Here is a 13,976-nt window from a genome sequence, read left to right on the forward strand (position 1 = left end):
AAGATGGTTGGTCTTAGGAACTGCATTGAGATAGTCCCACAGCGATATCCTGATTTTTATGGGACATATCCTTCCCCATTCCATTTGTCAGAGTGGGTAAGATAGAAGCCTGAAGTAAGACATGAAATGGTCCAGAGAAAACAACTGTTTTGGAACAACTGCAAGGTTAGAAACTGAACTAAAAAGGGGAAGTCATCAGAAGTATTAGGAGATACTAACTGTGTAATGTGCAGAGAAGGTATGTTGGGAATCTGAATGGAACAGTTGAATTTAATTGAGTCAAGAGATTTCATTGATTCTATCTGTACATTAAATTGTTTTAATTCAGGATAGATTATTATATTACCTTTTTTTCTACTTCAACTTAGTAACAAGGGAAATTTGAATTTTAATACATGCAAATTATGAACATCATGCAGCCAGACTATTTTTCTAGATAGCAAATTGTCAGGTTGTAAGAAAGCATCTTGCATTTCACTGGATAGAAAGGTTGTTGCTGATTCAAGGGTTCCTGTAGGAGCAATATGTTGTCCTTTGTCTTTATGCCTTTATGACTCCAGCTGCTTGAGCTTCAATATTTGAGAAGGGTGGAATCATCTTCATGATAGCTCTTGATTATATATCTGCTTGCTAGAATTGATTCCTTTTCTTGCGACAACCAAATTATCTAGCAGAGTTAATTTTTATGTTTAATCTTTTGAACAGATGGTCCCATTAGGTACTGTTATCTATTAGTATTGTTCTGTGAAGTATTATAAAATATTGAATAAGGCACTTAAAATATTGAGTGATATGTACATATGTTTGGCATAAGAGTTGGGGTTGAGTTGGGTGCAGAGAGCCAAGTGGTGACAGGGTTTAAGAGGAAAAACTATTTTTGTCCAAAAATCGGTACATTATATTGTTATCTACTTGTTAATATTTTACTTACAAATTTCTACAGTTGGCATAGTTTTCAAAATTGAATCTGAGTTTTGGACTTCATAGTTTCGGTTTTGCATGATGTGGAGGTGCCGGTGGACTGGAGTAGACAAAGTTTAAAAATCTCACAACACCAGGTTACAGTCCAACAGGTTTATTTGAAAGTACAAGCTTTCGGAGTGCTGCTCCTTTGTCAGGTAGCTAGTGGGACAGGATTGTAAGACACAGAAATTATAGACTCTGAAAGCTTGCATTTTCAAATAAACCTGTTTGACTATAACCTGATGTTATGTGATTTTTAACTCGGTTGTACATGGCATTGGTAAGACCACATTTGGAGAAAAGTGTACAGTTTTGGCTATCCTGATTCAAGGAAGAATGTACATGCTTAGACTGTTCGGACCAGATTAACCATATTGATACCTGGAATAAGCAAGTTGTTTTGAGGAAAGGTTGTGCAGATTGGGCTTGTTTGCACCGGAATTTAGAAGCGAGAAGGATAATTTAATTGAAGTATATAAGATCCTGAATGGTCTTGATAGAGTGGACATGGAAAGGATATTTTCTCTTGTAGATGCGTCCATAACCTTTTGGAGGAGGAGGCAGCATGTTGGGAAATTGGGGCCCTCCCTTTATGATAGAGAGGAGAAGTCTTTCTCTCAGATGATTGTACGATCGTGGATTTCTGTGTCTCATGAGATAGGGATACTGCATGTTGTTAAGGCGGAGGTAAACAGATTATTGTTCGGGGTAGGTGGTAATATAGAATTTGGAACATTAACAAATCAGCTATACTCTTATGGAATGGTGGATCGGCTTCTGACCCTAGTTCATATGTACTTGAAGCATTATTTCCATGACCCAATTAATTTTCATCATTTATGTAGGCTATTTTATTGTGTACAACAAAGAGAAACCAATCTTAATACTATTTAAGATTGTACTTTGCACTGGCAACTTCATTTAATTTAATTTAGTTGTTTGGAAATCTTTTTATTTCTTCTGTGTCAATATTCTTGACGCGTAAGAAAAATATTAGTGTTCCATTTACTAATATTAGGACAAAAAGGGACTGAAGATGCTGGAGCAAATTTTTTAACTTGTTAATGTTGACTGTTTTAAACAAAAGAGAATGACTCGATTCTTTTAAAAGAATGACTTTACCTTTCTTCTCAATGCTGACATTTCCTGAACCCCCTAACAATAGCAATAGCACCCTCCTGTCCTAAATGTTGGGTCTCAAAAAGATTACTTGAAGGAATGTTGTCGGCGTCCTTCCATATACTGAGGATCCCTGTTCTTCCTATCTACCACTTATTGATGTATAACCACTTGCATGTTTTTGGATTTCTGACTAAAAAGGGGAAGTGGCCGGAAGTGTGAAAACAGTAAGTTTCAACACTTATTAGGAAAGGAAAAGGATAATTAAAGAGAGTATGGGAATTCTAGAGAGAGTGAGACTGAGGAAATAGCTTATGCATTGAACAGGTTTTTTTTGTCTGTCTTTTGTATGTACCTTTGGTGAGACTGCACCTGTCATATGGTATATCGTTTTGGTCTCCTTAGTTGAGAGAGAGAATATCATAACATGAGAAACAGTTCAGAGAAGATTCGCTCAACTGATTTTTGGCATTGGTGTGTTATGTGGGGAAATATCAGACAGGGCTGAATCTGTATCTGTTGAGAGTTTAGAGCTATATAAGATCCTGAGATGACTTAATAGGATGGATGCTGACAGGATGTTTAACCTTAGGTGAGAGATTAGAACTGTAGGGCACGTTTTGTTTAAAAAAGATCTCCCACATGAGAAAGGGTTGAGTTTTTTTTTTGAGGGTCATTATTCTGTGGATTTCTGTTCCCTAGAGTGCAGTTTAGTTACAATCATTGAACATATAGTCGTTGAACTCAAGGCTGAGTTAGATTCTTGATTAACAGAATGGTTACAAAACAGAAAGAAGCCATTCATCTCTACTTCAGTGTACACTGTTTTTTCTCTCGCCAGCTTTCCTTCCCCATGCCACCAAAACACCTGCCCATGCATTTGTCACATCCTGACTTGAAAGCTGCTCTTACTGACTTCTCACTATCCTTTTTTCAGAAACTCCAACTGGTCCAAAGCACATTTGCTTGCATGCTGTTCTGCATTGTTTCTTTGTTCATTCATTACTTCTGTCCTCATTGACCATAAAGATACTATTCTGCAACAAGTGGTATTTAAAATCTTTATCTTTGCCTTCAAATAGTATGCATAAAAGCCTGTAGAACTTATCATGTAAACCTCCTCTTCCATGCTTTCTTCCTGTTTCATTACCGGTAAATCTGTGTATCCATTTACCACCTCAATTCTCCCTTAAATTTTCAAACTTCATCTCTGCCTTAGCATTCACTGCTACTAATATATCTGTCAGCAATAGCAGCTTCTATTTATATCATACCTTCAACATGGTAAAGTTGTCACATGTGCAGTTCTAAAACACATTTGACACTGAGTCACATAAGGGGATATTTAGACTAAAAGTGAAGTTTATAGAGTGCTGAAATTGGGAAAAGGATATGAAGAAGTTTACAGATGTATTTCCTAAGCTTATTACCTTGGTAGCTGAAAGTCTGGTTATCATTGATTATGATTATAATTAGGAGTGCACAAGAGACCTGTATTGGAGCAATGCAGATATGTGATAATTGTGGTAAAGTGAGGTTATGGAGAGTGGGAAGGACAAGGCCATGGTGGCTTTTAAAGTGACAATGAGAATTTTAACACTGATATTGCTTAATCTGAATACCAGTGTAGGTCAGCATTGACAGGAGTGATGGATGAATGGGACATGATGTGAGTTAGGACAGCAGCAGCAGCAGAGTTTTGGTTTATCTCAGGTTTGTGGAGCTTTGAACTCCAGAGGCTGGCCAAGAATGGATTGGAATAGTTAAGCCTAGAGGTAACAAAGGCACAGATGGGGATTTCAGCAGTTAATGAGCTGAGACAGGAATGGAGATGAACAAACTTTCCAGTCATGTTGATAGGTCAACTCCATGATTGCACAGATATGTGGTTAAAACTCACCTCCGTGTCAACTATCATACCAACATTGCAGTCTGGCTTAGCCTCATAAAGTTTGGGGGAGAGATATGGAATTGTTCGCTAGGATTTGAAGCTTGTAATGGGGACCAAAAACAATTTCTTCTCTTTCTCTCCATGGTTTACTTTGAGGAAATTTCTGCTCTTCTATTAATGTCTGATCAGTAGTCTGACGATGGAGGGGTTAAGAGAGTTGGTGAAGTAAACATCTAGACATTGTTGGTGTTCTTCCACTTTGTTGCCAATGAGCAGTATATAAATGAGAAATACAAGAGAGCTAGTGATAGACCTTCATGGGCACCAGAGGTAATGTTGGAACCAGTAAGAGCAGGCACTGCAGATAACTTTTTGAAGATGATTAACTAGTTAAAGTAGAAGCAGGTGAGATCAGTTAAATCCAGCTAATGGCCCTAAAATAATTTTTAGATGGATGAGTTCTGGGAAATAAGCTCAGGACTTGGGAATGGAAGTGGGGGTGGAGATGGGAAAGTAGACTGCAAGGTCAGAGGGGGATGATCAATGTTTGACTTTTGAGGAAAGTAGTGATGACAGACTTGAAAAAAAATTAGGACATTATCTGAGGAGAGAGAACATTTAAGTATTTTGACTAACATGGGAGCCAGGAAAGGAAGTTGGGTGGTCAGCAGTTTAATAAAGCATAGAATTGAATTGAATTAGCTCTTGTATTCAAATGAGTATCGTGAAAAGTTAGTAAGTCAAAACGTCAGTGCCATCTTAGATACAAAGGTTCCTAGGTACATCTGCTTCATTTACAGATTAGTTACAGTGTAACAATGTCACCAAGGCATGACACCATCTCAGATACAGAGTATCTAGATACAATCCTGAGTTTCAGAATAGCGAATTGTAAAGGTGTGTGTCATGGATAAAATTAGTTTAAAGCAAACGAGAATAGAGACAGGAGTGGAACCCTTACTTGATTACCTGCTGTCATTGAATTATTTTGGTATGTTGAAGGTGATACATAAATTAAAATTATCATCTCTGTTTTTCCTTCAATTTTATCCTCTTGATTTGTCCCTCCTCTCCTTTGGTCACCTGCTTTTTCTCACGGTCTACCTCCTCTTCTACTGCACTGTCATTTACATTTTTTTAAAATTGTGCCTCGTTTGCCTCCTTCCCTTTACATTTCTCTTTCCAACTCTACTGTATATTCTCTTTGATTGTCCCTCTGACACAAATATTCCCCCTTTTCTTTATTTCTTTCTTTGATCTTGTCTATTCTGTTTCGATATCCTGTCTTTTTTGTCATTTCCCTGCTTTTGATTCCTTCTCCTCCACTCATGGGTACATGTTGTTTAACCCAAATTGATAATTTTGTTTAGGGCACAATATTTGGGTACTTTATGAAGTGTGATTGTGACTCATTGTTGAAACAATGGCTGGAAATTTGTTCTGAAATTGAATGTGGCACAAATTTAGGAGTTCAACATGAGCGGGAGGTGAAAAAATATACATTTCTGAACCTTCAAATACTTTGTACTGCTGCTTTGTAGGTTTAGGTAAGAAAATAATGCTGTTTTCTAAGCCACAAATAATGCCTGAACAAGATGGTTATGTCTTGTTCTTTCAACAAGACAGGATAAAATCAGTTGATTGTGCATTAAATATCAACTCTTCTTCATAAAAGACTTCAATGATATTCTCGGTACAGTGTTATAAATTTGACCATGGACATGAGAGTAAGAGTCCTCTCTAACTCTCACAAGAGAGTAAGGAATGCGTTTATAATGCTCTATTCTCATAGTGACTATCACTATTGGAATAATCACATTTTGATATAACTAATATAATCCATTGGATTTTTTTAAGCTCCTTACTTTGAAATATTTTTGTTTTCCCTGAAGCTTCAAGTAATTGTTGTTATCTTCTCTTTCAACAGAAACTGATCTCCCCAATGATCTTATGCCAGTGCCACCCCCTTACAGTGTTGCCACCTCCCTGCCAACATATGATGAAGCAGAAAAAGCTAAAGCTGCTGCAATGGCAGCTGGAGCAGCAGAACCTGGACAGAGAGTGAGAATTATTTTTTAAATGTGAAATATCAAGTTGAGACCATAGTTCTTTTGCTGACAATATGGATTGACAAAATGATCTGATGATTGCAGGTTAGGTGTTTTCAGTGGGGATTCATGAGTAGCAGAAAACATTAGTGAGTTTTGCTCTTGTAATGATCTTACTCATTAAGAAATGGTTCACCACTTATTCCATGAAGCAAGTGCTCCATATCCTGTGAACAGGTACCCAGTATGGTATGAATAGAATTTTTAATCAGTTTGGTCGTCTGATTTATTCAAGCATTTTTTTAATACACTCTGGTTAGTAAATCTGGTGGTATTTCTTTCAGTTGTTATTTAAGTCTTTGAAGGCATTAGTTTTTCTTGAAAATAGCCACACTTGCAAAAAACATTGATCTGTCAAAAGGTATTTGTTCATCTCCAGAAAGCTTGAATGGTAGTACATTGTTTGACATTTTATATTTAGTCTCTACTCATTTGTGTCACTGTATGTTATCTTGTGTTTTTCTGCTTGGACACCTGGACAGTTTAGGGAGCCTAGGAATCTGTTTGATGAAATTCTACAAGGTACATCTCAGGTACAGTTCTATCTGCATATATAATTGTGGAGTGCTTGCAGTATATTTTCAAAAATGTAGTTTGCACATTTTTCTAGTTGGGTGCTGTACACTATCTTCGGTTTGTTATGCTGTCTTCAATTATCATCATTATCAAGGGTGTTTTCTGTTGCAGATTAACTCTTTCATACAAAGAATCTGTTTTTGAATAAAATATCATCTGATTGGTGTTGACTTCCTGTTGGAGTTTATACTGTCTTTGTTAAAACGAGCAGAGACATTCCAAGCAACTAACTTTGCTTAACTAGCACCATTATAGCTTTAGGGGAGAACTGGGGACCCTCAAAGATGTCTTTGAGATTTTTGGATGAGTACAATGTATATTATCTTTTCTTCTTGTTCAAACAGAAAACACTTCTCCATACTTTGCTTTTTCTTTATTAACTGAATAGACATTAACATTGAAAAACTGATGTTTGTGAACTGAAATGTTTTTGTTTTGAGAAGTCATTTATAAAGAAAATGATGATACAACCATAATTTCATAGCAAGTAGAAATCTTCCAGCAAATACTGGCAATGGGTTTAAATTACACCATTGATGAAAGTTAGTTTGCTTGTCACAACACGCAATACATTTATTGCGTGACTATGAAGAGGTCTCAAACACAATAATGATATAGTGCAAGATTCTTGCAATGCTTGGCATGCTTAACCAGGTATTAAAGTAAAGAAGAAACCAATGTTGGATTATTTATATTCAATTTGAATTTTTATGTTTTAGATCAATAATCTATTTCCTAACCGATGAGTTTTAGGAATTAAGAGAGGATTAGACAAACGATGGAGGAGGAAAATGGTGACTATAGGTAAATCTGGCAGAGATACAGTAATAAGAATGGAAATTTGATTTGGGGTTGGTGGGGGGGGGGGCAGTGGTGGCATCTGCTTGCTTACTGATTAGGTCTGTCCAATACACTTCAGCTTATTTTTTTTCTCTCTGCTGAACTTGCTGGAAGGGTGAGTTTACAACAACTTGTTGAGGACACTTAGTCAGCTGGGAACCTAAATGAATGATAGCATCAGCATTCTTTCTACTTGTCCAATGAGGTTTAAGGATTGAAGAAGAAACAAGAATAAATGAGAAAAGGTGAATTCAAACATCAAATCAAGCACAGGGAACCAAAGAAAGTTAGAGTTTTATCCTAAGAGACAAAAGGGAAAACAATGAGGCCAAGTAAGAGGAAGAGTTAGAAATGTTCGACCAAATTTTACATTTTAATTCAACCCTTTGTGGATCTGAGAGGTTGTTTAGCAGTTAATTAGAATAACATATATTTAGAAAGCTATATTCATTGATAAGTTCCAACTTGTCTTTCTGAAATGATTCAGCATTAATTATGTAAGAATTTTTATCCCACGTCAACAGCATACAAAGGTTTTTACAAACTTGATGAGGAGAAAGTCTCCCAGATATTTTGATTTTTTTATTTAGGTAGTGGGGTTTGTGACAGTTGCTTGGTAATAGTGAGAGTTAGACCCAGTGCTCCCAGTATACGTTTTGAAGCTGATCCAAAGATTGTTCGTTGCACAAATGGTCTTTTGACATCACCACAAACGCCAGAAACCCCATCCAGGAGAAAGATATCAATAGAAAGCAGGAGACAACAGCTTAGCTTCGCTTCACTTGGAGGTCGCCACTGATGATGTTACCTAGCCAGGTAATGAAACATCTGGATATCAAACCTACAGCTCAGCGAGCAAACCTACACCCGAAAGGTCTTTTACAAAGGCTGGCCATAATGCTCCAGCACTTGGTTGTCTCTGTGCCAAATAGAATAAATCAAAAAACAGTGCTAGAACTCTTTCACTCCCCTCTCCTACTGCTTGTACAGTTCTCATGTCCCATTTATACCAACTCCTCTAATTAGTCCACTCATGGCTCCTCTTACTGCCCATGCAAACCATTGCTACACTACCCATCTCCTTTGCCCTTTATAGCACCTGTGTAACTTAGTACCTGTGCCTCACCCAACACCCATTGCACTTGAACCCATCACACAAGTATCCATCTTGCACAGACCTTGTGATAAATGCTGAGTAAATAAAGCTCTTCAGTACCTATTGATGAACTCATTATTTAAATAAAACGTTTTGATAAAATGTATTCACTACATTTAACTTCATCCCTTATTAAAAACAAGCATTTATATTCATAGTTCAACTTCAAATGATCAACAGTCCATTTGATTTGACTGCAACTTCATTTCAATATCTGAAGTTAATGTGAACCATGGATGTGCAAGTTCACCCCTTCTCCTTTTCTTTCCCCCTTTTCCTGTGCAATTACCACAAGTTCCAAAAAAAAAACAGGAAAGCAAAGGGTGTGATGCTGTTTGAGAAGCAAACAACAGACTAATATAAATCATCCAGCAAGTTTGCAGATTCCTGGCATCTTTCTTAATCCCCTGAGCTTGTTGATTGAGTTGTGACAACAAGATTTTGCCTATTATAATTTTAAATGTCTGTGATTTTTCACAGCTATTTGAATATTGTTTATTTGATGTATACGTGATGAGTGTATGTGATGAATTGCTAAAGTAATATTTCATTTAGTAAAGAAAAATGATCTCTAAGCAGCAGTTCATAATTTTTGCTTTGAGTTTTTCTCAGGATTGTAAAATAATACAGTGCAATTTTGAAAGAAAGTGTGAAGGTTTGACGTATCATTTGCATTATTGATTTGGGTGTTGAGGTTTACTAAATTATGATCATAGACCAAACTGCCAAATTTAGTATCTGGCTAGGCTCATTAGCCTTTATGTTTTGAAGTAGACCAACTCTGAGATCCAGGTACTTCCCAAGAGAATCCAGTCACAAGATTTCATGGATTTGAGCAAACAATAAACAGTATAATAACAAGATACTTGTAATAGATTGTATAACATTCACAAATAACCTGAGTAAATGTGGATAAAACACACATCATGCTCAAACTCTCACAAAGCACATCACAGAGCAAATGTGGTCAAAACAGGTCCCAGGATTCCACAGGAATCCTGCTGCTGTAAAAACATACATAGATGTTCTTCCTTAAAATGGTGATGGAAGCAGTGATCCAAAGCACCATATTGCTGTGAGGAAACATAAAGTCACCTTTTCCATCTTAAATAGGTGATTCATTATTTTTAAACATTCATGCCTGATTCTAGATTCTTCCATAAGAGTAAACATCCTCACCCTATCCACCCTATCAAGAACCTTCACAATGTTGTGTTCCAATCAAGTCACTTCTTATCCACTGGATACAAGGGTGGATACAATCTGTCCATCCCAGGTAATAGATTAGTAAATTTCTCTGAATTCAATACATGTCCATCCTTCCTCTGTTCTGTCCTCTTTATAACTTACCTTCCTCCCAATCTTTGTGTCATCAATAAATTTAGCAATCATACCTTTGCGATTTGTGAGAAGATTTGTAGCTCAGGTTGAGGTTTAAATTCTAAGTTTGCTTGCTGAGCTGGCAGGTTTGTTTTCAGATGTTTCATCACCATGCTAGGTAACCTCATCAGTGAGGCTCTGGTGACGCGCTAGTGTTTTGTCCTGCTTTCTATTTGTGTGTCTTGATCTGTTAGGTGGGTGATATTATTTCTGGCTGTTTTTCTCAGAGGTTGGTAAATGGGGTCCAAATCGGCGTGTTTATTGGTGGAGTTTGGGTTTGAATGCCAGGCCTCGAGGAATTCCCGTACATGTCACTGTTTAGTCTGTCCTTGGATGTACGTGTTGTCCCAGTCGAAGTGGGGTCCTTCTTTGTCTGTATGTAAGGATACTGGTGATAGTGCGTCGTGTCTTTTGGTGGTGTGTTGGTATTTGTGTATCCTAGTGGCAAGTTTTCTACCTTTCTGTCTGATGTAGTGTGTGTTACAGTCCTTGCATGGTATTTTGTAAATAACATTCATTTTGCTGGTTGTTGGTATAGCGTCCTTTAGATTCATCAGTAGCTGTTTGTGTGTTGGTAGGTTTGTTGGGTACCATGATGCCAAGGAATCTGAATAGTCTGGTAGTCATCTCGGAGATGTTTTTGAGTATGGTAGTGTGGCTAGAGTTTCTGGGCATGTTGTGTCTACTTGTTTGGGTTTGTTGTTTAAGAATTGGCTGACTTCTTGAATACGCTGTATCCGTATTTTTGTTCTGCTGCTTGTAGTTCCTGGGTGCTGCAGTGTGTTGTGGCCCACTTAAATAATGTCCTGCTGCAGCTCCATTTGTGGGTGTTGAGATGATTGCTCCTGTAGTTGAGTATCTGGTCTGTGGGTGTGTTGCTTTCCTGTAGATGCTAGTCTGCAGTTCTCTAACTGTTCGTTCCACTGTGACATTTAGGAAGGGGAGTCTGTTGTTGTTCCCCTCCTCTTGTGTGAAATTTATACCAGTAAGGATATTGTTGATGTTATTGTAGGTTTCCTCTCAGTTGGTCTGTTTTGTGATGACAAAGATGTCATCCACGTAGCGGACTGATAGTTTTGGTTGGATCGTGAGGAGGGCTGTTCATTCCAGTCTCCGCATTACTGCTCCTGCTAAGAGGCCTGATATTGGTGATCCCATGGGTGTTCCGTTGATTTGTTAGTTGGTCTTGTCATTGAAGTTGAAGTGGGTAGTGTTTCTTTGGCCAGGCTGATGTTAATTGCTGTTCGTCTGTAAACTTTGGCCATGACCTTGATGATGGCGTTGGTGTTGCATCCTGCGCACAGGCTGAACTGGACCGGTTCATCGACTTGGCCAACAACTTCTACCCTGCCCTGAAATTCATTTGGTCTAGCTTGGACACCTCCCTCCCCTTTCTTGATCTCTCCATTTCCATATCCGGCAACAGTTTACGGACTGACATTTACTGTAAACCCAGAGTTCTCACAACTAACTGGACTACACCTCCCCACACCCAGTATCCTGAAAAACCTATGTGCCATTTTCTCAATTCCTTCATCTCTGTCGCATCTGTTCTGACAAGGAGACATTCCACTCACAAGCATCCCAGATGTCCACCTATTATAAACAATGTTCTTTCCTCCCTCTGTCATCAGCCCTCCACTGCAACTTTGTCAATTCCCTGCTCCACTGCTCTAAACCTCACCCCCTCGCCCCTGACTGCCCCCCCCCCCCAACTTAATCAAGACAGGGTTCCCCTTGTCTTTACTTTCCACCCCACTTGCTTCCGCATCCAACTTATCATCCTCAAACATTTCCGCCGACTCCAATTAGACCCCACCAATTAGACATCTTCCGCTCCCCACCCATCTTCTTTCCACAAGGACTGTGGCCTTTGTCATTCTTTGATTTGTAACAAACATCCCAACAACTACCCTGGTACCTTCCCCTGCAACCGTAAAAGATGAAAAATCTGCCGGTACACCACCTCCCTCACTAGGTGAAACGGAGGTTCACCTGCATCTCCTCCAACCTAGTTTACTGCATCTGGTGGTCTCTATGTGGTCTTCTCTATGGTAAGCAAAGGGAGCATTTTGCCGAACATCTCAGCCAGGCCCGTAAGGGCTAGCCTGACCTCCCGGTCACTGCCCATTTTAATTCCCCTTCCTTCTCCCTCTCCGATATGTCCATACTCATTCCTCCCATCAATTAACCAGGTTGTACCTACCAGCTGTGTTCACATATCATGACCTCACCATTCTGCTCCTCTCCCTACCCAAACTGCTCCCCCAACCCTTCTTTATCTGCAGCCCCTACTACCTCCACCTCCAATCTTTAATCTTGGCAATATATTGCTTCCTGCATCTGGCACTACATGGAGACACCATTCAGCTTTTTTACCCACTGCTAATACTGCTGCTGATTTTTTTCAGAGCTCCAAACACTGCTCAGTTGCACCAAACACTGAGGACTTTATCTCGCGCTCTCTCTCTCGCGCTCTCTCTCTCGCGCTCTCTCTCTCGCTCTCCTGCACTGAACTACCCATAACACCCAGCTTATTCTGAGTACAGGTATTCATTGCATTAACATATGCAACATCCTTTGACTTCTACCTGAGCTCCAACAGCATAGAACACGTTGCCTTCTCAGCAGTTCAGTGAAATAGTACTTCTCTGCATGGAGTCGACATCTGTCTTTCAGTTCCAAATAATACTTTGATCTGCTCTTCAGTGATCCTTTAACAGTTGTGGGTGACCTTTTGGAAACATTGCACAGAGTCACACTCCTACTCCAAGGCAGGACTGAATGCAACTAGTCTATTTTGGAACACCAAGTTCTCTGAATGTATGCCAGCAAATATGAACATTTGGATCCATTTTGCAATGTATTACAAAAATTTCAAAATCTAGAATCCTTAAAGCATTAAGCAAAAATTAGTCCCCTGTCATAATACAATAGGAAAGGACAACTAAAATACATGAATAGGTTGAAACTGTAATATCATTTTTAAGTTTGAGTGTAGTTCTTACAAATAGCTTTAAAAGTCTATGTTACTGCTCTATAGGTTGTGTATTGAAAAGCTGCTGCTGCGGATCCAACTAATGCTGAATTGTCTCAAATGACAGAAGCATCTACATTGGACAAGCAAGTTTATTAAAAATGGTGGTGACACGGCTGATGGGATCTTTGGAGTACAGAAAATTTGAATCAACTCGAGGTCAGGCAGCATCTGTAGAGAGGAGAGCTAAGTTGATGTTTCACCAACTGAGTCTTCAGTGCTGGAATGTATTAATTATAAAAGTATTCAAAAAGAAACAGGAAATGGCAAAGACTTACTTCTATGTTGAAATGTTGTAGAACTTTAAAACAGAGGGATTGGAGAAGAAAAGGGATGGAGAATTGACTTAAGTGACTGGGAATTAGTGGTAACGCTTGAGGATAATTGGTTCTAAACAACAAAGCATTCATGCAATGTGTGTTTGATATGATGATGACGGCCTATAATATGGACAGTTTAAGAGTCCCAGTTCTTCCAAAAGAAATACCCATTGTGTTTAAATGGAAATCACCCCTATTTTGACTAACATTTAAGCACGCTCAATCTAGACTGACTTGGATACAACAGGTACTCAAGCTGATACTAATTGGAATAATGCCAGTTTTAATGCGAATTCTATGCTATTTTTTTGCTTTTGACTGAAGTTTGCAAGCAGACTGAAAATTGGCAACTGTCTTCGAAAGGCAACTATGACAAGAAGGCATGTACATGCACGCACATATTGAGGAAGAGATTTTCTTTGTCTGTGAAAACAAAGCATCAAATCTGCTATAACTTGCACCATAAAATTAAAACCATAAATCCTAAGTTGAAAAAACTTAACTTTACAAAGAGCACTGCAACTCTCAAAAGTCTTGAAGAAGGTGTCCATCGGTTGGTTAGCCAGAGAAGGATATTAAGCTGGGG

At 38.5% G+C, this 13,976-nt stretch overlaps 1 protein-coding gene across 1 annotated transcript in view; it reads left to right on the forward strand.

Moving 5' to 3' along the window:
- Window positions 1–13,976, forward strand: part of ndfip2 (Nedd4 family interacting protein 2) — a 107,890-nt gene that overhangs the window by 41,545 nt on the left and 52,369 nt on the right. The window contains exon 3 of the mRNA XM_060826533.1: window positions 5,901–6,034. Coding sequence (XP_060682516.1) covers window positions 5,901–6,034 — 134 coding nt within the window. The remainder of the gene's footprint in view (window positions 1–5,900; window positions 6,035–13,976) is intronic.

Source organism: Hemiscyllium ocellatum, chromosome 6 (assembly GCF_020745735.1).
Source record: "Hemiscyllium ocellatum isolate sHemOce1 chromosome 6, sHemOce1.pat.X.cur, whole genome shotgun sequence".
NCBI classification, from domain to species: domain Eukaryota; kingdom Metazoa; phylum Chordata; class Chondrichthyes; order Orectolobiformes; family Hemiscylliidae; genus Hemiscyllium; species Hemiscyllium ocellatum.